The following is a 22,876-nucleotide window of genomic DNA, read 5'->3' on the forward strand; positions in this document are numbered from 1 at the left end:
CGCTGTCATCGGCGGTGAAAATTCCACATTCCTATGGCGGCCAAAGGCAGTTTATCCATCGCGGCGAGCATCACCACCGCCACCACGGAGGCGTCGGGCTTCGTCGCAAATCGTCAGCGCGATGAAAAAAAATCGGAGTTCGGGGCCCCAAAGAAACACGGCGGCAGCGCTGGCTCGGAGCGAGCCGCCTCTGGACCCGTTTATCGGCGGCGGGAGCCAGGGTTAGAGGGCGGCCGTCGGCAGCGGCGGCTCGTGGAAGGTGGGGGGAGTAGGGAGAGGAGGGCGGGGCGGGGGGAGGAGGTGGGGGGAGGGAGGGAGACGAGGTAGAGGCAGGGGCCAGTAGCGATGCAGGGCTCGCTCGGCAGACGCGACGCCACGCAGCGCCGTGGCTGCCAAGCCCAGCACGCCGGGCCGGCACGCCAGCGATGCACGCCACACAAAGCGAGATGTCAAAGCCCTGCGGCAGTGGGAGGGGGGGGGTGGGAGATGTGGGGGCAGCTGTCGGCAAGGTGCGAGATTGCGGTCCCAAAATCCAGGAGCGGCGCTGCTGGAACTGAATGTCTGGAATGAAAGTTTTAATGTTGTGTATTGGGGGGGGGGCAGGCAAATGCTGCCAAGGTGTGAAATATAAACAGAAATTCACGATTCACTGCTCAATCGAGCATTGTGGTGGACATTCCACGTTCACGTGGCGGGGGTGCGAGTCTAACCATGGGACAACCAATGTTGACTTCACCACAAAGTTGGTCCTTGTTTGATCGACCCACGGAGGGGAGGGGATGGTGACGATGGGCCGAGTTAACCCCCAAACCCAACCAGGGCCTGAACTCGGATCCTCCCGATGGCGAGCCGATCGCTCCACCCGCCGGGAGCAGAACGGAATCCCGGAGCGGAGCGCAGCGGGTCTGGGAGTCGTCTGGAACGCGCCGCTCGTGTTGTTTGGAGCGACGCACGCACTTGGCAATTTTCCGCATTAATCGTGAAATCTGTCGACAAAAATGTGCCCCGTTTAGCAGCGGCCGTGATGACCATGGGGAGCAGGAATCCAGGGCGGGCTCCGTTATTTATTTATTTAAAACCCAAGCGCTGTACATTTTATTTTTTGGTTCGGGAGGTTCAAGCGCGTCTCGAAAAGCACGAAGCGAATTGCAGAGACGCCGTGGAATCGTTCCCGAGATTGTCTCCACACCCCCCCCCCCCCATTACGCGTGGCGACGTAAATAACCGCACGGGGCCAGGACCAGGAGTCCAACTTGTCAGTCCCACCCACTCCGAGGGGGCGAACATTTGAATTGAAAACATTTCCCAATATGGTCATTGAAATACATTTATTATTAAAATTATTTTCAATGGCCATATTGAGCGATTACATAATTCACTTTGGACGGCCGTGTCAAGAAACTGCTAACTCTCTAATGTGTTTAGCTGGGGGTAGAGGAGCGGTGGCACAGCGGTTAGCGCACCAAACTCCGAACCCAGCGAGCGGGGTTCGATTCCCAGTCACGGCGAACACGGGTTGCGTGCGATGCCTGAACTGATCCTGGGTCCACCCTTCACCAACCAGCACCAACCAACGTGGTCAGGCGTGGGGAGAACATGACCTCAACCAACACGGCATGCATGGGGAGGCCTTCATCCAGCAGTGGACTGTGTAATGTTGTTTTTATTGCAAGGCTTTGCAGTTAGCACCTTCTGCTGCTGCCACCCCTGGACTAAGTGGGACACCGCGTTGAGTCCTCCACGCAGTCCCAGGGTCCCTGCCGCAACGAGCGACCGGTCAGATGGGGACACCCAGCACGCACAAAGACAAAGCTCCCCCCTATAGCCTCCAACAGGGTGCTGGGGGCAAGTGCCATTGGTGAGCACCGAGAAGGCACGCACCGGCGGTGGGTGGCCAGCCACCTCGCCCCCGGCCCCCTTTGCCTCCCCAGTGCTGATGTCTAATAAGTACCGCACCAGCCACATACTCATTTACGGCCCGGTCGACTCGGGTGAGCCCCTGGGAACCGGTTCAGATTATTCGTCACGGACGTTCAGTCGTGAGCGCGAATCCAACGTGGGTCGCGGCGCGACACAGCCGAGCGGTGGCGCTAACCGCTGCGCCACCGCTCCCCGCGTGCTCGTACACACGCGCCCACACACCCACCACCCACCCACTGTTGCAACACGCGTTACACAACCCACAAACACGGTGTTATCTCCCGATCCGCGACACGCACGGCCCAGAGCTTCCAATCAAATGTCAGTGCGGGAACGCACAACAGCAGCGAGCACGCAACTCAACAACAACACGGGGAGGGGGGGGGGCAGAGGGAACAGCTGTGCCCCCCCCCACAAACAACTTTCAGACAGAGGAGATGAGCCATAAGCTGTGCCCCCTAGCCAACAATTAAGAGTTCTCATGGGGAAATGGTCGACTCGATAGGGCACCACCCCCACAGCCATGGTGACTTGCCTCCCCCCAAACTTTAACATCGCTGCCACGAACCCGTTGACAATTACAGTGCGAGTCTGACCCCAGACGAACACCGACATTTAAAATGGTCTCCTTCTGCTGCACCACCATCTCCCAAATCCTTAACACCCCCACCACCCCCCAACCACCTCCCGCCCACCAACCTCCACCCTCTCTTCAGGATCAAAACGTCGCCACCAGAGTGAGCGCCGCGGTCCCAGGTGATGAGCAGCGTCCGCTTCAAAAACGGCGCTCTCCTACGGCCGTTGTGACCTATGTGAACCGAGCAGAGGTCATCAGCCCCCTCCAACACCCCCCCCCCCGGGGTCACCACCAGTCTCACTCAGTGGAGGGGGGGAAGCAGCACGACGTCACAACAAGCTGCCTCAACCTCGATTCTCTCTCAATCCTCCTCCACCTGGCTCCCTGAAATCGTGGGGGGCCCTTCTCCTTCTTCTTCTGCCGCTGCTGTTTGGGCATCCTGGGGGGCCGGCGTTGTTCCGGACGGAGCGTCCGAAGCAGGACTTGGGTCCCGCGGCGGGGGCTGGGCCTCGGTGGCAAGCGGCGGGCCGTCCGGGAGGATGGGGGGGACCGACGCGAGAACGGCGATCGGTTGGGGCGAGCCACTGCTTGCGGGCGAGCCACTGCTTGCGGGCGGGGGAGGCGGGGGCCCCGACTGGGGGGGGCGCCGGCACGAGCGGTGGCGGCGTGAGGGGGGGCAGCTCGGGCGGCGCGGGAGGGAGCAGCGGCGCCAGGGGGGCGATGATGGCCTCCACGTCCAAGCGGCCGAGGTGGCCCAGGCGCGAGAGATGGGCCAGCGAGACACCTGCAAGCAAGCAGACGGCAGGCACACGGGGACACGGTGAACATGGGAGACACGGAGACAGGGGTACATGGGGGACACGGGGACACGGAGACACGGGGAACACAGAGACACGGAGGCACCGGCACACGGGGACACGAGCAGAGCACCACTCAGCATTCCGCCCAGGCCTCGGGGAGAGCTCACACATGGCTTAGAGAGCGATTTGTGTACGGCACGGAGGGAAGTGGGACCTGCCAGGGGAATGCGGAATTTACAACCGGTGGCTCGGAACCAACTATGGTGACGAATGCTGCCCGGCAATCGACACAGATTACCAGCGTCTGACTGTGGTCAGACGCTGGTAATCTGTACACAGGCGTGTGCACAGTAGTGCATGTGTGCGTGTATGGGTGCGTGAGCGGGCGTGTGTGCGTGTATGGGTGCGTGAGCGGGCGTGTGTGCGTGTACGGGTGCGTGAGCGGGCGTGTGTGCGTGTACGGGTGCGTGAGCGGGCATGTGTGCGTGTACGGGTGCGTGAGCGGGCGTGTGTGCGTGTACGGGTGCATGAGCGGGCGTGTGTGCGTGTACGGGTGCGTGAGCGGGCGTGTGTGCGTGTATGGGTGCGTGAGCGGGCGTGTGTGCGTGTATGGGTGCGTGAGCGGGCGTGTGTGCGTGTATGGGTGCGTGAGCGGGCGTGTGTGCGTGTACGGGTGCGTGAGCGGGCGTGTGTGCGTGTACGGGTGCGTGAGCGGGCGTGTGTGCGTGTACGGGTGCGTGAGCGGGCGTGTGTGCGTGTATGGGTGCGTGAGCGGGCATGTGTGCGTGTATGGGTGCGTGAGCGGGCGCGTGTGCGTGTATGGGTGCGTGAGCGGGCGTGTGTGCGTGTATGGGTGCGTGAGCGGGCGTGTGTGCGTGTATGGGTGCGTGAGCGGGCGTGTGTGCGTGTATGGGTGCGTGAGCGGGCGTGTGTGCGTGTACGGGTGCGTGAGCGGGCGTGTGTGCGTGTACGGGTGCGCGAGCATGTGGGGATTGGTTGATGTAGACGTCAGCGCACGGCGCTATGAACCCGGCGACCCGAGTTCGATTTTCCGCTCACCATCAATAATAGTGGCGAATATTTGAACCGGTCCTGGTTTTACCCTACATCCACTCCATTTTAAATGAGTGTGTCATCAACATCGTCATTGGGGAGACAAAGGCGGACGGGCGGGCGTGGTACTCGCCACGCCCCACCTCTTGTCGTTGCCCGCTAACGGCACTTGCCCCGGACATCTTGCTAGAGGCGACGCGGCTTGATCTATGTCTATGTGTGTGTGTGCGTGGGTGTGTGCGTGGGTGTGTGCGTGGGTGTGTGCGTGGGTGTGTGCGTGGGTGTGTGCGTGGGTGTGTGCGTGAGTGTGTGCGTGTGTGCGTGCGTGTGTGCGTGGGTGTGTGCGTGGGTGTGGGCGTGGGTTTGTGCGTGGGTGTGTGCGTGGGTGTGTGCGTGCGTGGGTGCGTGCGTGGGTGTGTGCGTGGGTGTGTGCGTGGGTGTGTGCGTGGGTTTGTGCGTGGGCGCGTGCGTGGGTGCGTGCGTGGGTGTGTGCGTGCGTGCGTGGGTGCGCGCGTGCGTGTGTGCGTGGGTGTGTGCGTGGGTGTGTGCGTGGGTGTGTGCGTGGGTGTGTGCGTGCGTGGGTGCGTGCGTGTGTGCGTGGGTGTGTGCGTGGGTGTGTGCGTGGGTGTGTGCGTGCGTGCGTGGGTGCGTGCGTGGGTGTGTGCGTGCGCGTGCGTGTGTGCGTGGGTGTGTACGTGGGTGTGTGCGTGGGTGTGTGCGTGGGTGTGTGCGTGGCTGTGTGCGTGGGTGTGTGCGTGGGTGTGTGCGTGGGTGTGTGCGTGCGCGTGCGTGTGCTTGCCCCCCACCGAGTGCGCGTGCGAGCTCCGCGGGGGGGAACAGTGCCTGCAGGCAGCGGTCGAGGTGCGGCGCCAGCTCCCGCGCCAGCGCAGCGCAGAAGCGCGCGAACAGCTCCGCCTCGCGGGCGCTCATCGCCGGCTCCTCCGCGCGGTGGAATGCCAGCACCGCGTCCACCGCCTGCCCACAGCACAAAGACAACAATCCCCCGTGTAGCCTCAACGGACTGTTGGGGCAAGTGCTGTTACATCGGCGGCGAGTCACGCGGCAAGGCGCCGCATTTGAGGTAGAGTCGACCTTGGGGAGGCCCGGGACTGGTCCAGATAATCGTCACCGGTGTTGACCGTGAGCGGGAATTGAACTCGGGTCGCCGGGTGAGTAGCACAGTGCAGCGCTGACTGCTGCGCTTAATACACACAAAAGACGAAGATCACCCGTATGAGCTTAACAGACTGTTGGGGCAAGTGCTGTCAGCGAGTGGCGCTTATGAAGGCCGGCACGCCACACGAGGGGGTGCGTGGCCAGCACCATGCCCGGCCGCCTTTGTCTCCCCAGTGGCGATGTTAACACATCTCACCAGGTACTCATTTGAGGCTGAATCAACCTAGGGGAGGACTAGGACTGGTTCAGATAATCGTCACCGGTGTTGGCCGTGAGCGTGAATTTAACTCGGGTCGCCGGGTTCGTAGCGTAGCGTGCCAACCGCGACACTGCCGCTCCCCACACACACGCGCACAAATAGAGATCCCCGTATCATCTTAAGACTAAACACTCTTCTCCAAGAGTGTTTGGCACGTGGTAAGAAACTGCCCAGAGAACAGCCATGCACACGAGCTGGCTAACATTCAGAGCACCAAGCAGACGTAACCAAGAAACCATTGCTGACGGTGCCTATCTGCTGGCCAACTCGAAGCCCATGCCTACAACACCTGGTGTTCCTGGGCAGCCTCTCCATCCGAGTGTAAACCGGGCTCACACTTTACGCGGCTTCCAAGGATCTGACGAGATCATTCGGTAACTTCTGGGTGGCACAACAGTTGGTGAGACAGCGGGGTTGAGAGGCGAGGTCACGCTAGCGTAAATACGAGACGCATCTGACCGAGAACTGCAGATTGATCATTGAGCCGAGGACGGCCGGACGGAGCCCAACTCTGAAACGTTTCTTTCAGAATACATTTTCCGTTAGGAGCAGCATTCCTCCTTACGAGGACACAGGAAATTGCGCATCTAAAATTAGAACATTACCGACGACGACTGGCAGGCGGCAGCAGCAACAGCGGTGAGGTGTGATGGCATCATCAGAATTGGCAATCGCGGCCTCCTAACTTTACAAACCGCATGACCCCGACACACAAATGTCGATGTCCTCCCTCCGACTCTCGTCCCAGAGGACTGACACGAACCGACGGCTCGGAGGGGCGGCCTTAACCCACAGCAGTGGACCGATCACGGCCGGTGACGAGTGTGGAATGCCCACACCTGCCTTGCAGAATTCGTCTGAGCTCGTGTCACCTGCTTTAAATAAAGGGGGCGATTGCTGGAAGTACAGTGCAGTCTCGCGGCTTCACAGAACCCAGGGGCCGTTGACAGTCCAGCTTTGATCCAAATCAATGCCGGTATTTCTTTTTTCCCCTCCGAGCGCATAAACAGCCGGGCGGGAGTCTGCCGAGCGGCCGGCGCTGCCAAGACGCGTTCCGTAAACAGTGTCGGAATGTCATGGCAATCGCGGTCAATACGATCGCTTATGAGGTGCGGGCACGTGCACACAGCGGCGCCCGGCACCTTCAGCTGCCAGTCGGCCCTCTGAGCGACTCAAACCCCTCGTGAAAAGATGCCCTCCCTTTCTACGTGAGCAGTGTCCTCTCTCAAAGGGGTCGGAGACTACGGCCTCCTTCCTTCCATTTAGCTCTGTCCATAATATTACTCTTCGGTTTGTTAGTCTAAGGGCAGTGTTCATCTAAGGGCAGTGTTAATCTATGGGCAGTGTTTGTCTATGGGCAGTGTTAGTCTAAGGGCAGTGTTCATCTTAGGGCAGTGTTCATCTAAGGACAGTGTTAGTCTAAGGGCAGTGTTAGTCTACAGGGAGTGTTAGTCTGTGGGCAGTGTTAATCTATGGGCAGTGTTAGTGTATGGGCAGCGTTTGTCTATGGGCAGTGTTAGTGTATGGGTAGTGTTTGTCTATGGGCAGTGTTAGTCTATGGGCAGTGTTAATCTATGGGCAGTGTTTGTCTATGGGCAGTGTTAGTCTAAGGGCAGTGTTCATGTAAGGGCAGTGTTTGTCTACAGGGAGTGTTAGTCTGTGGGCAGTGTTAATCTATGGGCAGTGTTAATCTACGGGGAGTGTTAGTCTATGCGCAGTGTTTGTCTATGGGCAGTGTTAGTGTATGGGTAGTGTTAGTCTACGGGCAGTGTTAGTCTATGGGCAGTGTTAATCTATGGGCAGTGTAAGTCTAAGGTCAGTGTTAGTCTATGGGCAGTGTCAGTCAATGGATAGTGTTAGTCTATGGGCAATGTTAGTCTACGGCCACGTGCAGCATAACCACCAACGCCTGGCATTTCAATTACACACGAAAACCACGCCGAGTCTCCCGCACTGACCCAGCGTGGTGAAGTATGGTCAAATACGACCCGTACGGCTTGTGGGAGGCCCTCATCCAGCAGCGGAAAGACAATAGGTCTGGAACATCATTCACCCTTTCCGAAACGTCTGCAAGTTGCAGGTGGAGTCCCATTCACCACTGAATCTCGGAACGTGCACGGGGTTAGTGTTAATTTCAGTTAGAGAGGCATAGCGCTGCTGTCTTTAAATACATTGTACTCACCGCAGAGAACTGTCGCCACACGACCGAACTCTACGATAGCTGGTGCCAAACTGTGCCACGCCCTCCTGCATGGCCTTTTACTTACGATGTACGCACATGCATGTCGTCGCAATGGTACATGCACATCATCGCAACAAGGGTGAACCAGGAGCCGTCTGTTTGAGAGCAGTTCAGCCTGGACTCTCCCTACGAGCCCCTGGCTTTTCCAGCATTTGCCATTTACCGGCACCGCAGACGCAATCCAATTGTCACGTACGCGCTCGACCTAACGTAGTTTACAAGTCAACGTGCAAATGCACGTCTGCCATCTGCCGTTGGCAGACCCCCTGCCAGGCTGTGGGTGATGCGACCATGTGGGCTGCTGTTCGTCAGCACCGGGATTGGGCGAGCGTTGTTTGCTGCGAGAGTGTCAGGAGTGCAAGGACAGCGGTGGCAGCGGTGGCAAGTGAGATCTGAACCAGCCGGTCCCGACAGCCACCACCCTCCACTAGCAGCGGCTTTGTACACACGTCCCGACCTCACCTCAACCTACACCCCAACCTCACCCCGACCATACCACCTCACCCACACCCCAACTACACTCCAACCACAGCCTGACTGCACTCACATCGACCCCACCCCCAACCTCACCCACACCCCGACCTCACCTTGACCACACCTCAACCTCACCTCAACTACCCCCCTCACCGCCCCAAACCACACCCACACCCCGACCTCACCCCAACCAGCGTGGCCTCCACGCAGGCCCCAACATCCTCCGCCAGCGCGAGCGGGCAGCACAGCCGCAGCTCGTTGAACGCCGCCAGGACGTTGTTGAGGAAGTACGCCAGCGGCGGGAAGTCCATGAGCGTCGCCGGCGGCTGCAACAACGCTCCGGCCTGCTGCGAGGTTGCCGCACCCTGGGCGCCAACCCCTCTCTCCGGGCGGATTCCCGCGCCGCCCGTCAGCTTGAGCGGCGTCGCCACGAGCGTGTAGGCATCCATGTCGTCCCGGAACGCATCGCCCGCTTCGGCCAGCGCCCGCGCCAGCGCCTCGCGTGCCGCCTCCTGGAAGAGCGGCGCCAGCAGCGCGCGGAAGTCGGCGCCCACGCGCCCGAACGACAGGCCGAAGTAGAAGCACTGGCCCACGAGGGCGTCGAGACGTGGGCCCACGCCGGCGCGGAGGGCCGCGCGCAGCGTCGCGAGGAAGTCCGCCACCTTGCGCGCCACCCACGCGTGGAAGAGGGCCCCCTCGCGGGCCGGGTCCCGCTCGCCGACGCCGCCGCCCGACGACGAAGCCTCGTGCGGCGCGTCGTCGTCGGCGAAGACGGCGCGGTACTGCGTGACGACGTCGAAGAGGTGCACGCGGCAGGCCTCCACCGTCTTGGCGACGTGGGCGTAGGGGTCGTCGCGCGGCAACGCCGACAGCACCGCGGCGAGCCAGGCGTCGCGCGCCTGCAGGAACTTGAGGCGCAGCTCGGCCTCGGAGAAGGCGCGCATGCGGCGCAGGTAGCCCACGGCGCGGAGGCACGCGGGCAGTGCCAGCGCCGTGCGCAGCTGCTGCAGCAGCTGGCTGAGCATGAGCTGCGCGGAGGCGCGCACCTCGCTCACGATGGCGGCCACCACGGGGATGGAGGCGTGGCGCTTCTCAAGGCGCTTCACGTACCTGCGTGGAGGTGGGCAGCGGCGGGGGGAGGGTGGGGGGTCAGCGGTGGGGTCAGCGGTGGGAATCAAGCTCAGCCGCGACCGGCGCTCGGAGTTGGGCTGATGTCATTAGGGTGGCCGGATAATGTGGCGATGCTGCTTCTGCTGCGTTGGCAGAGGTGCACAAACAACAAACAAACCTCCAACACATTCGTCAACAACACTGTGTATGCCCTTCAAATGAAAACAACAAGTATATGGCTATAATAGGCGACGTTTCGGGTAGTAGACATTCTTCCGAGCACACAAAGAGAGCGGCAGCCGGAGAGGAGACACGGGCAGGGTGGTGGATGAGTCGGGAGACTGCACTTGGATCCACCGTGGAGGCTCCGTGCGAGGTGACCAGGTCAGGTCACCAGGTCGGGGAGTCGAGGCACCAATTCAGAATGGTCACCTCTACTCACGGTGGGGAGGGGGTGGTGGGGGTCACGTAGACTCGCGCAGGGGGGTTGGGGTCACGTAGACTCGCGGGTAGGGGGGTCACGTATAATTGCGGGGTGGGGGTCACGGATACTCGCGGGGGGGGTGGGGGTCACGTGTACTCGCGCGGGGGGTGGGGGTCACGTATACTCGCGGGGGGGGGGGGGTGGAGGTGTGGGTGGTGACCTACTCGAGCAGCTCCAGGGCCTCGTCGTAGTAGGCGTTGCGCACGCACGTGTCCATGAGCTGCGGCGCCTCGAGCAGCTCCAGCAGCTCGGTGTGGCGGCCCAGCGTCAGCGCGTTCGTGCGCCGCTGGGCCCCGAGGCCTTCGGCGTCGCGCGCGAAGCGTCGGCAGCGCTCGCCGAAGGCGGGCAGCTTGTCGAGCAGGGCCCCCAGGCGCTCCTCCACGTCGCCGAAGTCGCGCAGCACCCGCGCCGAGCACTCGGCCGTCTGCACGAAGGTGCCGTGGTCGTGGTAGGCGAGCTCGCGCGTCTGCTGCTGGACGCGGCCTCGCTCCTCGGCGAGGCGCTCCGGCTCCCGCCGCAGCCACTCGACCCCGTGCGAGCTCAGCTCGCGCAGGTAGAGGCCCACGTCGCCGCTGTCGCGCCAGCCCGCCGGCAGCGAGTCGCCGAGCAGCGAGGCGAGCGAGTCGAGCTCGTCCTCGACCTCGTCCTCAATCGCCGTGGCCATGGTCCGAGGCGCGCGGTGGCGGCGGTGGGTTTCTTCCTGGCGAAAAGCGTTTGAAAAGCGTACAGCGTATTAGCGCGGCTAGCCGTGTCGACGCCTCCCATTGGTCGATGCTGAGCGCGTGCTGCGGCGCGACCCAATCAAAAGAGCCGACACGGCGGGAGTCGCCTATGCGGACTGTGGAATGTGAAGGCGGATCTGGCCACGGTGGCAATGTTTATTAAAGTTGCCGCCCGAGTCCCCGCGGTTTGCGTTGTGGTTGCCACCTGTCCCGGGGTTTAACCCGAGCAGTCCGGGAACTGGTGTTTGTGTGGGAGGAATTTGTTTGTTCCGAGATCTGGTGGTGGTCCTGCATTGTGTCGAGCTTCTCATTACCGTTTAGCGCACTATGTTTAATGTGAAAGTACGGTACAGTACCACGTTTTATTTTGGTCAGTGTTAAAGGTGGTAAGGGTCAGTGGGCGGGGCTAGAGATGAAATTTGCATGTAAATGTAAGATCGGAGAAATCTTGACAAACGAAGTTGTGGGAGTGGCCATTGTATTGTGAGAGAATAGCATGTCAATGTAAGAAATTTGTTTGTAAATGTAAGATCGGAGATAGCTCGGAAAGAGCCATCGCCACATGGAGGAGGCAACGGATGGCAAGCCGCCATGCAAAGATAACCTGATTTCCAAGTTCAACCGCCTTTCCAAGAAGCCAGATCCATACATTTAAAAGTTATATGGTGACAAGATTGTTATCAATCAGAGCAACAGCCCAATTTCCGACAGCCTAAAATCGGTTTTAGCTAAAGGGTTGAATTTCTCAGTCACCTCTAAACACATCCCAGTTGATGATATAATTGACCAGTGCCCTTCAGGGTTTGGGACACATTCCTGCAGACGTAGCAATCCTCAAAAATGCTAAGACACATATTAGCAACATCAGCAAGGATGAGCGCCTTAAGCTTTCTCAACTAAAAAAGAGAGATGAAATAGTCATCCTCTCAGCCGACAAGGGCAATGCCACTGTCATCATGGACAAAACCACATACAATAACACAATTCAGGACCTTCTTAATGATGGCAGCTATACCAAAATCAATAGAGATCCTACCAACCGCCTGGTTACAAAAACAAATAACATCATGACTGATTCAACATCTTTAATCGAACCAACCAAGTGGCTTTCCTTAAAACCCTCTGCTGCTGGACCACCCAGCTTTTATGGCTTACCAAAAATCCATAAAGAAGGTACACCACTCCGTCCTATCGTCTCCACTATGAGCTCACCCATCTACAAACTGACCCGATTTATGTCTGAGACCTTGTAACCATTCACTGGTAAGACCACCTCAGCTGTACTTAACTCAGCTCACTTGATATCTTCAATAAAGAAAATCTCACTATCTCCAGGTGATTTGCTTGTCAGTTTCGATGTGGTGTCTTTATTTACCAAAGTTTCTGTGCCTGACACCATTACAATCATTGAAGATTTGGTTCAACAATGACTGAATGCTGATGTACCGGCCCTGGTTAGACACTGCCTCACCAACACTTACTTCACCTGGAATGGAACATTCTACAAACAAGTTGAAGGTACCCCAATGTGTTCTTCCTTATCCCACAGGTGTAGCCAATGTTTTCATGGAGAAATTTGAGACAGATCCAATCCAGGCATCCACCCTACGTCCGTGTGGAAGAGATACGTAGATGATACGTTCATCATCTGGCCACATGGCCTATCAGCTCTGGACCAATTCCTCAACCACATCAATTACATACACCCAGCCATCACATTCACCATGGAGGTGGAAAAGGAAGGCAAATTACCATTATTGGATGCTTTAATCTATAAGAGACCTGATGGCTCAATGGGACACTGTCTACAGGAAAGCCACCCATATAGATGCCTACCTAAAGCCTGACTCCCACCACCATCCATCCCAGAATTCCCTCTTCAAAACTGTATACCATAGAGCTCGTTGTATTTCCCACTATCACCATCTAGCCAGTGAACTGGAGCACGTACATCAAGCCCTCAAGAAGAATGGATATTCAGACTACACAATCCGTAAAGCTATCACCTCAACCGTTATGGAAAGAACCATCTGAGGACCCAATCAAAACCATCACCTTTTAATGCTGTGGGCACACACGAAATTGATTTTGCCAAGACGAAGGTACTCTTAAAACCCACTGGCTATCAGCAAAGATTCGTTCATGAAGCCATCCAGATATATAACACAGACACAATTTCAACCGAGAAGATGGGTACAAACTTAACAATAACTGGAAGGACGTTATTACCAGTTTAGGTCATAACTGGCTGTGTTGTTCTCTTCCTACCTACCTATGTTAGCAGATATTTTCGACTCTCTGAGTTACATTCACTAACACAGCCACCGTTAGCTGTGTTAGTAAATACAACAACAAAAGCAACAACAAAAATAACATCAACAACAACATCACCAACAACATCAACTAAAACAACACCACCATCAACAACACCAATAAAAAATATCTCCAACAACACCACCAAAAACATCAACACAAATAAAAATAACACCACCAACATCAACAACACCATCACCAACAACACCATCAACAACAACAGCTGACTTGCTGAAGACCGGTACCAGCAGTGTCAAGATCGGCCTCTAAGCTTAGTTCTTTAGTACAGTATTGTTATAGATGTGTCGTGCGCTATATGTGGTGTCCTCCTCTCGGCGTGTCTGTGTGTGGTGTGCGGTGCACACATTCAGTCGGAGACAAGGTAGTTGCAGGAGGCACCTTCTCCCTTTTTGTCTTTATTATCCCATCACACCAACTCCGGCCTCCTCTCTCTCGACCACGCTGCCGTACGGGCCCGGCCTAGACACAACCCTGACCGCGTTGCACCGACGGCATCGACCGAGACAGCCAACTACTGTCCGGCCGCGCAATGATCGGGCGAAGGTGGCAGCGACGAAGGCGGCCATGACAACAGCGACGACGAGACGAGTCCACTCCCAGAACCGGCAACCCGGAGCTCCCGCTCTCCGCTGCTTTTATTCTACTCGGCCCTGGCCGCGCCTCCCTTCTCAAACCCACTAGAGGGTTCCAGGGGCCTTCCCATGAGGTTTTCCGTGACCCTTGCCCCAGTTCCTCCGCCCTGCCGGTACACACCCGTGTCTCTGCTCAACGGCGTGTGCGCTAACTGTCCACCGCAGTTGCCGCTGCTGGACAGCAGTCGGCGCTGTGTCACTACACGTTATAAAGTGTTCATTTTTAAATTAAAGTGTTCATGTATACGTGGGTTTGTAGAAATGTGTTTGTTATTTTACTTTATTATATTTAGTTTAACACTAAACAGTTTTTTTACTTCTTAGTTCTTAACGGATTTTTTTGTATGTTTTTAAAATTCTCAATTTTTAACGGTTTTTGAAACAAGTATTTTTTCATTCTCAGTTTTTAACGGGTATTTTCATCCGTTTTTGTTAATTAGCAGACGTGTTTTGTGTTCGTATTTTTTTCTTTGTATATCTGTTTTAGTATTTGTATGCATGTTCACGTGTGTGTCATTTAATGAAGAGTATTGTACACTGCTGCATGTTCACGTGTGTGTTACGTGTGTGTCATTTAATGAAGAGTATTGTACACTGATGTACTGTATAGCGGGATGTTGATAGGTGAAGTATAACGTGTCGTATAGTGGAGTAGTGTTTGATAAATATTGCAGTCTGTGATGCAACTTGGTGTGTGTGTTGCAATGTGTCGTTCGTGTACTGTGTGATCTGTAGTGCAGTGCCCCTTTGGCATCACCGTCGACGCACAGCGGTGCTCTGCGCCACCCGCTCCAGGGAGCCGAGTTCCGCTCCGTGCGTCTCCAGCACCCAGCTGTTTGGCTGCCTCAGCCACCGCTCTGGGAGTTCACTCGATGAAGACACCGTGCAGTGGCCATGGCATTCAAGATGGGCTTCTTGCTCGAGAGGTTCTCTCCCATCTGATATTGGGTTTACTAATTGATTCAAAACTTAAGTTCCAACCACGTATTAATCACATCTCACAGGAAATCAAATCAAATAAATAGGGTTTTATATAGACACAAACATGTATTTTCCATTCGATTACACTTGCAAATTGTTCAAGCTGTTATTCTACCACTATTTGACTACTGTGATGCTGCTTACATATCAGCTTCAGATGAATCACTCAACAGACTAAACCCGCTTCATAATTCTCCTCTTCAATCTGCACCATACAAGACACACCATTGTGACCTCCACTTAAAATCCAATCGTATATCACTGGATGCAAGAAGAAATCTACATTGGGCCTTGTTCATCCATAAAATCCTTCTTGGAAAATCTGCGCTATACTCAGATAATTTACAATCCCGATTGTCAAATCCAAGAAACCCAAGGCGTCCATCAAATTGCCGTTTAACTTTGCGAAGAACGCGAATTGGAATAGGTGACAATGCCCTTACCATTGCAGCACAGACGTTTTGAAACGACCTCGTTTCCTCCCATAACATAGAACAATTTCCGAAGCAGCTTACTGCTGGATACAGCCACATTTGCCAATGTGATTTGAACATATGATTCGTAACAATGTATCGATAGCTCAATTTTATCGAGGGACTGTTTTAATTACTTTTTAAAGCTTGGGATTTGATGTACAAACAAATGCACTTTCAACCGAGATACTTTATGTATTATTTAAGGGGCGCCACGGTGGTGTGATGTTATCTTCCTGGTCTGATATGCAGGCAGGTCGGGGGTTCAATCCCGACCCTGACGCCTGTATATTTAGAGTTTGCGTGTTCTTCCCGTGGTCGCGTGGATTTTTTCTCCAGGTCCTGTGGTTTTTCTCTACATTTAGAAACACTCGCTTAGATTTATATTTTGCTATAAATTTCCACGTAAGCCACTTCGTTGCGCTATCATTTATGGCCAGGTCTCATTTGAAAGAGAAGCTAATAGCTCAGTGGACTATATTTTGTACTCCCATCGTTGTTTTTGTATTGTTTGTTTTAACATTCTATACTGCACTACTCGACATCTGTGAAAAAGAGCTGCAAAGCCCATCGGATTTCTCCAGTATGAATATTAATATTCTGAAATATTGGCATGTGTTCAGGTGGTAGGAATTGTACTGCCGCATAGAGTGTGCGTTTTATCATCTGGTATCTGTATGTGACCGCATTTGCAGTAATCGTATTCAGACCAGTCACAAGTTCGGGGTGCGTCTTACTTTCCAGTCTTAATTTCCAGTCTTAATTAGGAATTCGTTCATGACCGCATTTGCAGTAATCGTATTCAGACCAGTCACAAGTTCGGGGTGCGTCTTACTTTCCAGTCTTAATTAGGAATTCGTTCCTGACCAAACGAAACCGGAATACGCCCCGATATCAGAAGATACTCTGGGGTTAAGCCTGGCGAGTTGCTTGCATTGTACATAACGAGTGTTAGAAGATACAATTGTGGGCAGCAGATGGCAGCGCAGCAAAATCGATTGTGCTGTACTTGTGCTCGCAAGCCTACCCCATCACCCCCCCACCTTTACCAACCAGCGTGGTTAAGTATAGTCAATCCCTCCCCACCCCCAACGACTTGCACGGCTAAGCCCTAATCCAGCAGTGGAATGACCCAAGCACTGTACGTGTGTCGTAGATGTGACCGTGTCCCGATATTGGCAAGGATACAAACGCACAAAACGCACACACGTGTTGACTTCCTGGAGAACATGGCCCAGCCCAGGCACACACTCTTTATTGAGTTTCCACCGTACATGAATAACTTAGTTCGTAAAACAAGGTAAAGCTTATGCGTGGTTACAAGCAGGCATTTTCGCAGTGGCAAGAGAAACACATAGCACCGTATTTATAACACCGTGTGTATATGCTTGTGCGAGTGTGTGTATATATACGTCTACACATATTACATAAGTGACGAGAGGCGTTTTTTATGGGGTGCCACGTGAACGCACAACAAACCGAGCGTATACATTCGGGATGGAGATAACCAAATCCGAAACCTTCACTTGTAAATTTTTAATCGACTACGCAACAATAACTTAGGCTACCTTTTCTAAAATAAATAGTTCAGAGCTTATACTTTGGCCAGGTCTGCGTCCGTTTGAGTGATCCGGAAAATATTTCTGCACACCGGCACACACCGCATCCATCCTGTTTACCGCTCTCAATGGCTGTGGCTTACTGCCAGTCACGCGCCAACCTCCTCCAGTCTACGAGAGGTCCAGAAACTATTCAGGGAGATATTCAAGATCAAGAGAAACCGTCAATGCCACCGCACCTCATCGCCAACGTTTTCCACCCCCTGCCAGATTACCGCAGCTGCTGCGCAGTAGAGACGCGACCTCCAAGACGTGCCTTCAACAGTCTCCCACCATCTGATCTTCTCATATTTATATAGAGCGCCTTCACTCAAGGCGACTTAACATCGTTTAAAAAACGGTGACAACATAGAATGATCTAGATGGCAGGGGCGTGCAAGGGTCAACGAAGGAGTGACCGCCGCAGAGGGTACTTAGGGATCACGAATGGGTAGGGGAGGGACGGAAGGTGTGGAGGGATAAGAGGAAGAGAATCGGCAATAGAGAAGAGGCGAGGCTTTAGGTTTTTCCCTTGGTCGCCGGACTCATGGACACCACTCCAATGCCTGCCTTGATAATAATGAAGCGCTGTAAACAGTGTCCCCGGGTGTCCGCGGGTGTTCCAGAGTGTTCACGGGTGGAGCTTGGGCAGCCAACCCGGTCAGATTTTTTTCTCTGTAGTCGGGGGGGGGGCGGTTTGTGAGGAGGCCTTTCATCATCCCGGGACTCAACACAGCAGCTGTATGGAGCGAGCCACCTCCGGGTTTCTCCAGTCTTGCCGGATGTCCGCTAGGTGCGCGTCGAAGTCCACCAGTCGGCTGTGCTCGCCCGAACCCAGCAGCGATCCCGTGATGGGGAGAGCCTCTCGCTCCAGGAGGACCCTGCCCCACGACGAGTGGCGTTAGGAAGAAAAGTGGGGAGGTGAGAGGCGGGCTACAAAAAAAGAACGTGGCATTTTGGTTAAACCAGAAGTGGTTTCCAAGCCACGTAATCCCGGTGAGGCCACGTGCTGAATATTTATTCTCTGAAGCTCTTGCTATACACTACTGCGCATATCTTCAGTAGTAGAAACGAGGACTCTCATGTGGCCTCCACAGTTAGACGTTGTTTTGTATATTGGTTGTCTGGATAAATAACCAATCAGTAAGCTGGAACATAAAAACAGTTTTCGATTCCCGAGTCAAATGGCGACCCCAGGCCGCTGCAAATTATTTATCTCGTCGCTGGAGCTTGCGTAAATCGCTATGTACAAATCAGAATCTTTAGTTAGAATGGAGGAATCCAATGAGCTATGAAGCTCTTTTTCACAGATGTCCGATACAAAGCGGGACGCGATCGAGGCTCGCCGACGAGCTGCTGGCTCGAATCTCGTGACACCCGAGATGAGCCCTGCTCAGCCAAGCCAGCTGCCACGCCTCCCCCGCCCTGGCTGGCCTCACAAAGTTGCAATGGTTTTGGTTACAATTTCATAGGAAAGGACGGTATTGCCGGGCTTAATATTAGCCGGGTCTGTTGATGTCGGAGACCCAGAAAACATTTCCACACCACCAATAACACGCTGCATCCAGTATAATGCCTCTCATTGTGGGATGTGGCTTCTTGTCAACATACCCGCCTACTCCAGTCAACCATCAACCTGGAAAATACCCAGTCAAATGTGAAGCTCTGGCATTACTCACTGGTTGAGGTCCTTCCTTCGCCACTGTGCGCTGCCCTGGCTCTCGTATACGCAGATGGCCGGCTCCTGGTGCTCCAAACTCATGCGCTTGTTGTCCAGCTGAATGGGTGTCAGGAGCCACACACAAACACGCAACATCAGAACCGGGCGGTTTTGATTGCGGTGTTCGCAGTGGAAATCGCGTGTGAATGGGCAGGGCGACATTGTGAGGACAATGAGCGAGAGAGCGAGAGACTGACAAAATTAGCGACTATTGAACTATTTATTATTTTACCAGGTAAGGCCCATTCAGCTATATAGGTCTTTTTCAGAAGCGACCTGGCCACAAATGATAGCTCGACTAAGTGGCTTATCATGTGGAAATTTATAGCAGCCAAATATTCTCAACGTATGTTGATTTTAAATATTGAGGGATAAACCAGACGACCTGGAGAAATATCCACGCAGCAACAGGGAGAACATGCAAACTCCATATATACAGGCGTCAGGGTCGGGATTGAACCCACGCCCTCCTGTATACCAGGCTAGGTAGTTAACATCTCGCCATTGCGGCGCCCCAATCAAAGCGAGCGGAAGAGATGGCGAGATGAAATAAATGAATTTGGAGGCCACGACAAAGGAAAAGTGGAAACATTGGGAGAGGTCTTTGGCCAGCAGTGGGAAGTTACAGGCTGACAAAAACAATCACCCCATAACAACAACAACCCCATGACAACAACAACCCTCTGCAGAAGTGGATAAAACAAGTTTGAAACTACGTGTCGATGCAAGGCGTGATTACCATGACGAGAGTGGCGTCGCGGAAGTTGTCCAGGATCCGATCGGCTACCTTGTGAGCGACCACGTTTGGCCTGTGGGACACAGCACCCAAAGACAAACATCCCCCGTATAGCCTTTAATACACTGTTAGGGCAAGAGCTGTTAGCGAGTACCTATTAAGGCTGGCACGGCACACGAGGGGGTGCGTGGCCAACACCACGCCTGTCCACTTTCGTCTCCCCAGTGATGATGTTTACATACTGCACCAGGTACTCATTTAAAGGTGTGTCAACCTAAGGGAGGCCCAGCACCAGTTCAAATAATCATCACTCTTATTGGTCACGAGAGGAATAGAACTCGGCTTGCCGGGTTCGTATAGCAGTGCGCTAACCACTATGCCACGCCCAATACACATGCACGCACGCATCAACGCACCATCTTGAACCTGCCTTTCTTTTTTAAGAGTCTGTTAAAGGGTTATTTTATCCCATATTGCCAAACACCTCCCCATGGCTTCCATGACCAGGCACAAAGTGGTTTCTGTGAAGGCCATTCGACTGAAACTGCTGATGTCTTCCAGCTCTACATTACCATGGACTCCATGACCCCAATCTCACTGTTCGTTCTCACATCCTGCCTGTGACACGGCTAGTTATCGTTGTTTGCGCTGTGGACACTAAGCCATGGGTCTCGATGCTCTTGACACCTCGAGTCGTTGACGTTGATGTTGGCCTGGTAGTATCCTGCGATTGCCAGGCCATGCTCTTTGCACCACGCATCGATCTGAAAGTACACACGAACAAACATGAACACAACAACATTTATATAACGCAAAACCTTTTACCCGTGCCACACCACAGGAAGGGAAGTCGAGGCGCGCACAGAGGGCGTGGCTCAAAAAGAGCAGCACGAAGGAGGAACGCTGGGGAGGATGAATGACTCAGATGGCAGGGATGCGAGAATCACGAGAGCGAAGGGAAGAGTAAAAGAAAAGAGAAGGAAGGAGCGAGTAGAACTGAGCTGCATGGAGCAGCTGCTGTTTTCACAGGAGGTGGGGCGAGGGGAGGGATTCAGTGGGGATGGCCACACACAAGTCACATGATTGATGGGAGGGTTGCCCGTCCAAGGACGGGTGTATTGCAGTAAATGTGAAACTTGCAAGCGAAAGGCAGACCGCGACGTGATATTCATTGCATCCATTCGTGTGCAATTTGTAAGGGCGCGGTGACACAGACCTATTTCATTTAAAGGTTATAATCCCTTGTTCAGCATGACGTCCTTTTTACATCGATGTCTCAATCGCGTTACAGAGATCGCGTGACGTGAGGGTTCTGCCTTTGTAGTGAGGGTTATAAGTTGACGCTGAGGACGTCACCTGTTCATGATTAGTAATGTGGGGGGCTGTTCGATGTGGAGTGATGTCACCTGCTCATGGTTATTAATGAGGGGCGGGAGGTTCACCATGCGGAGTGACGTCACCCGCTCATGATTATTAATGAGGGGGGCTGGTCGATGTGGAGTGACGTCACGCGCGGGACACACAGACATTCTTGGCTCTTTATAGTAGTAAATAACCTCTGTTCGGAGCGGAGTGGTAGTGTAGCAGTTCAGGCATCATGCAAAATATTTGGCAATCAGAGTTCGATAATTATCGGCCACAGCTGACATGAGTAGCAAGTTATCCTCCAAACCGGTCCTGGCCTCCCCTACCTTCGCCAACCCCAAATGGCCAGCATTTGGTCGGCTATGTACGGTGCGAAAGTAGTTCTACATACATACGTAAAGTACGGTCAAACATAACCAGCACGGGTGACCAGCACGACGTGGTTGACGCCTTCATCGAGCAGTGGATTGACCATGCCTAATGGGGATATTGATTCCCCCTCCTCACTCCCCTTCCCCGTAAGAAAAGGTCCCTTCGCTCAATGTCATGAACCTCCACACCTCCGATTAGCATGGTTTGCGAAATAAGTTCAACAAACACACACATACATGAAACAAGACCCGCACAAAGCAAACATGAACATGACATGGACCTAAGGGGTTAGCTCATATTTCTCTGCCAGCCTTTGTCGATCAGTACTATGCAGTACACTGTAACACATTTAACACAAAGCAGGCTTTCACGACCAATATTATGATTCATTATAGATGTTTTTGCTGAGACAGATCGCGTGAGTAAATTCCCAATGTGTCGTGCAGCCTCCTCCACCCGACACTGCCACGACACTCACAATTCTGGCAATCGCCTGATGCTGGTTGTGGTTCAGCGCGAAACGTCGTACCAAATAATTAAATGTGTGTGGATTGTTATCAGACAAAGGCGGGACGCTGAAACAGTAATAGCTCTTATTTGGCAGTGTCGGGTGGAGGGTTGTACGACACACACGATTGGCATTTGATTCACGAGGCGATCTGACCTCCAAAAAAACAATACACTTCGACGCAATGATCGGTACCAGATATCGTTACGAATCAATTCCGATCACAAGACGCCGATTAATGATTCCCGGGACCGGTGGCAACCCCAGACCCGCCGGCCTCCAGCTGCGCCGACTTGGCCTAGTGGCCCGGCCAGGCTTCGCTCGCCGAGCCGACAAGGCCCGAGGGGGCACGGGGGTCCAGACCAAGAACAACGGAGCTCCCTCACCAGAGAGAGGGCCACCTCCATCATGGGCGCCAGGGAGAGCGCGGCGTGGAAGAGCGGCACGGCATCGCACAGCAGCACGGCCCGACTGGGGCCGTTCTCTCCTCCGTTGTGGTGGCGGTGGCCGCCGCCTGCGGCCTCTCGGTCTCCCTGCTCGCCCGCGACGTCGCCCTCGTCCCGCTCCTCCCGGTCCATCTTCTCGTCCGTCTGATGGTCGTCGGCGCGGCGTGCGGCCAGCAGCACCCCGCTCACGGGGCAGTGCGGGTAGCGTGCGGCGTGCAGCTGCATCTTGGCGTAGGCGAGCACCGTGAGCGTCAGCTCCACGTCGGCCATGGCGTGGGGTGGAAGGCCTCCTAGGTAACAATGGGGGTGGGTTGGGGGCTTGTTTTTTGGGTCAACCTCCTGGATCTGAATTGTTTTGTTCAACCTCTTACGAGCTTGATGGAGTGCGCGTTCCGCAGGGAGACCACCCCCATTCGTTTGCCTGGGACGCGCCGGTGCTGGCGATGCCCCCGCTGAAACGTTGACCAAATGTGGAGAAACAACAGAGGCCACCGAGTCGAGAGAGAGCGGAGTCGGTGGGCCGGTCCCTTGCTCGCTTCGTCTCCCAATGGCCAAGGCGGGCGGGCGAGGAGGAGCGAGGAGCGGCAACTCGCCGCCTCCTCCTCCTCCCTGCTCCTCAGCAGTGACGTCCAGGCACTCGCCATGGTTTTAGTGGTAGGGGGGAGAGACGCCGTGGGGCACCATCTTACTGTGGGGGAGAAAACACATTGTGTGTGTGTGTCTCTGGGTTGAAGCGATGCTGCTGGGAATTATTCCCTGCCAGAAAGCCCTTTGGTTGATGGGATTTGTTGAAAACCAGTTGGGTGGAGACACTGATATGTGAAGGAGACTTCACAAACCCATTGTGTGTGTGTGTGTCTCTGGGTTGAAGCGATGCTGCTGGAAATGATTCCC

The 22,876-nt window shown here is 54.7% G+C and overlaps 2 protein-coding genes and 1 long non-coding RNA gene across 4 annotated transcripts; 1 reads left to right on the top strand and 2 right to left on the bottom strand.

Annotated features, from left to right (window-relative positions):
• Window positions 1-1,051: 1,051 nt before the first annotated feature.
• Window positions 1,052-10,964, bottom strand: COG8 (component of oligomeric golgi complex 8). The gene is given in 5 exon segments (XM_078606809.1): window positions 1,052-3,140; window positions 3,142-3,281; window positions 5,157-5,325; window positions 8,687-9,611; window positions 10,260-10,964. Coding segments are annotated over 5 exon segments (2,016 nt in total). The 5' UTR covers window positions 10,760-10,964; the 3' UTR covers window positions 1,052-2,858.
• On the top strand, window positions 10,260-17,281 carry LOC144727754 (uncharacterized). Its single transcript, XR_013587441.1, has 2 exons — window positions 10,260-12,335; window positions 14,519-17,281. It is a non-coding gene; the product is annotated as an uncharacterized LOC144727754 (long non-coding RNA).
• Window positions 16,450-22,593, bottom strand: LOC144727753 (ER membrane protein complex subunit 8-like). Of its 2 annotated transcripts, none has more exons than XM_078606811.1 (5): window positions 21,923-22,593; window positions 19,979-20,055; window positions 19,295-19,364; window positions 18,515-18,612; window positions 16,450-17,716 (listed from the first exon to the last, which is right to left on the bottom strand). In XM_078606811.1, exons 1-5 carry the CDS (start codon window positions 22,250-22,252, stop codon window positions 17,563-17,565), a joined length of 729 nt encoding a protein of 242 aa, XP_078462937.1. In that variant the 5' UTR covers window positions 22,253-22,593; the 3' UTR covers window positions 16,450-17,562. The 2 variants fall into 2 exon arrangements, with proteins under 2 accessions (XP_078462937.1, XP_078462936.1); XM_078606810.1 differs by having other exon boundaries at window positions 16,450-17,768.
• Window positions 22,594-22,876: the final 283 nt, after the last annotated feature.

The sequence above is a fragment of the Lampetra planeri genome, chromosome 26 (genome assembly GCF_965212315.1).
Source record: "Lampetra planeri chromosome 26, kcLamPlan1.2.h2, whole genome shotgun sequence".
NCBI lineage: Eukaryota > Metazoa > Chordata > Hyperoartia > Petromyzontiformes > Petromyzontidae > Lampetra > Lampetra planeri.

Excerpts from the sequence above, each read along its gene's own strand:
- LOC144727753 (XM_078606810.1), bottom strand. The coding sequence starts at position 22,252 with ATGGCCGACGTGGAGCTGACGCTCACGGTGCTCGCCTACGCCAAGATG. Across the intron at positions 18,613-19,294 it reads GCGACGCCACTCTCGTCATG|CTGGACAACAAGCGCATGAG; the intron begins GTAATCACGCCT and ends ACACCCATTCAG. Across the intron at positions 17,769-18,514 it reads CGAAGGAAGGACCTCAACCA|CCCGCCTCTCACCTCCCCAC; the intron begins GTGAGTAATGCC and ends CTTTTTTTGTAG.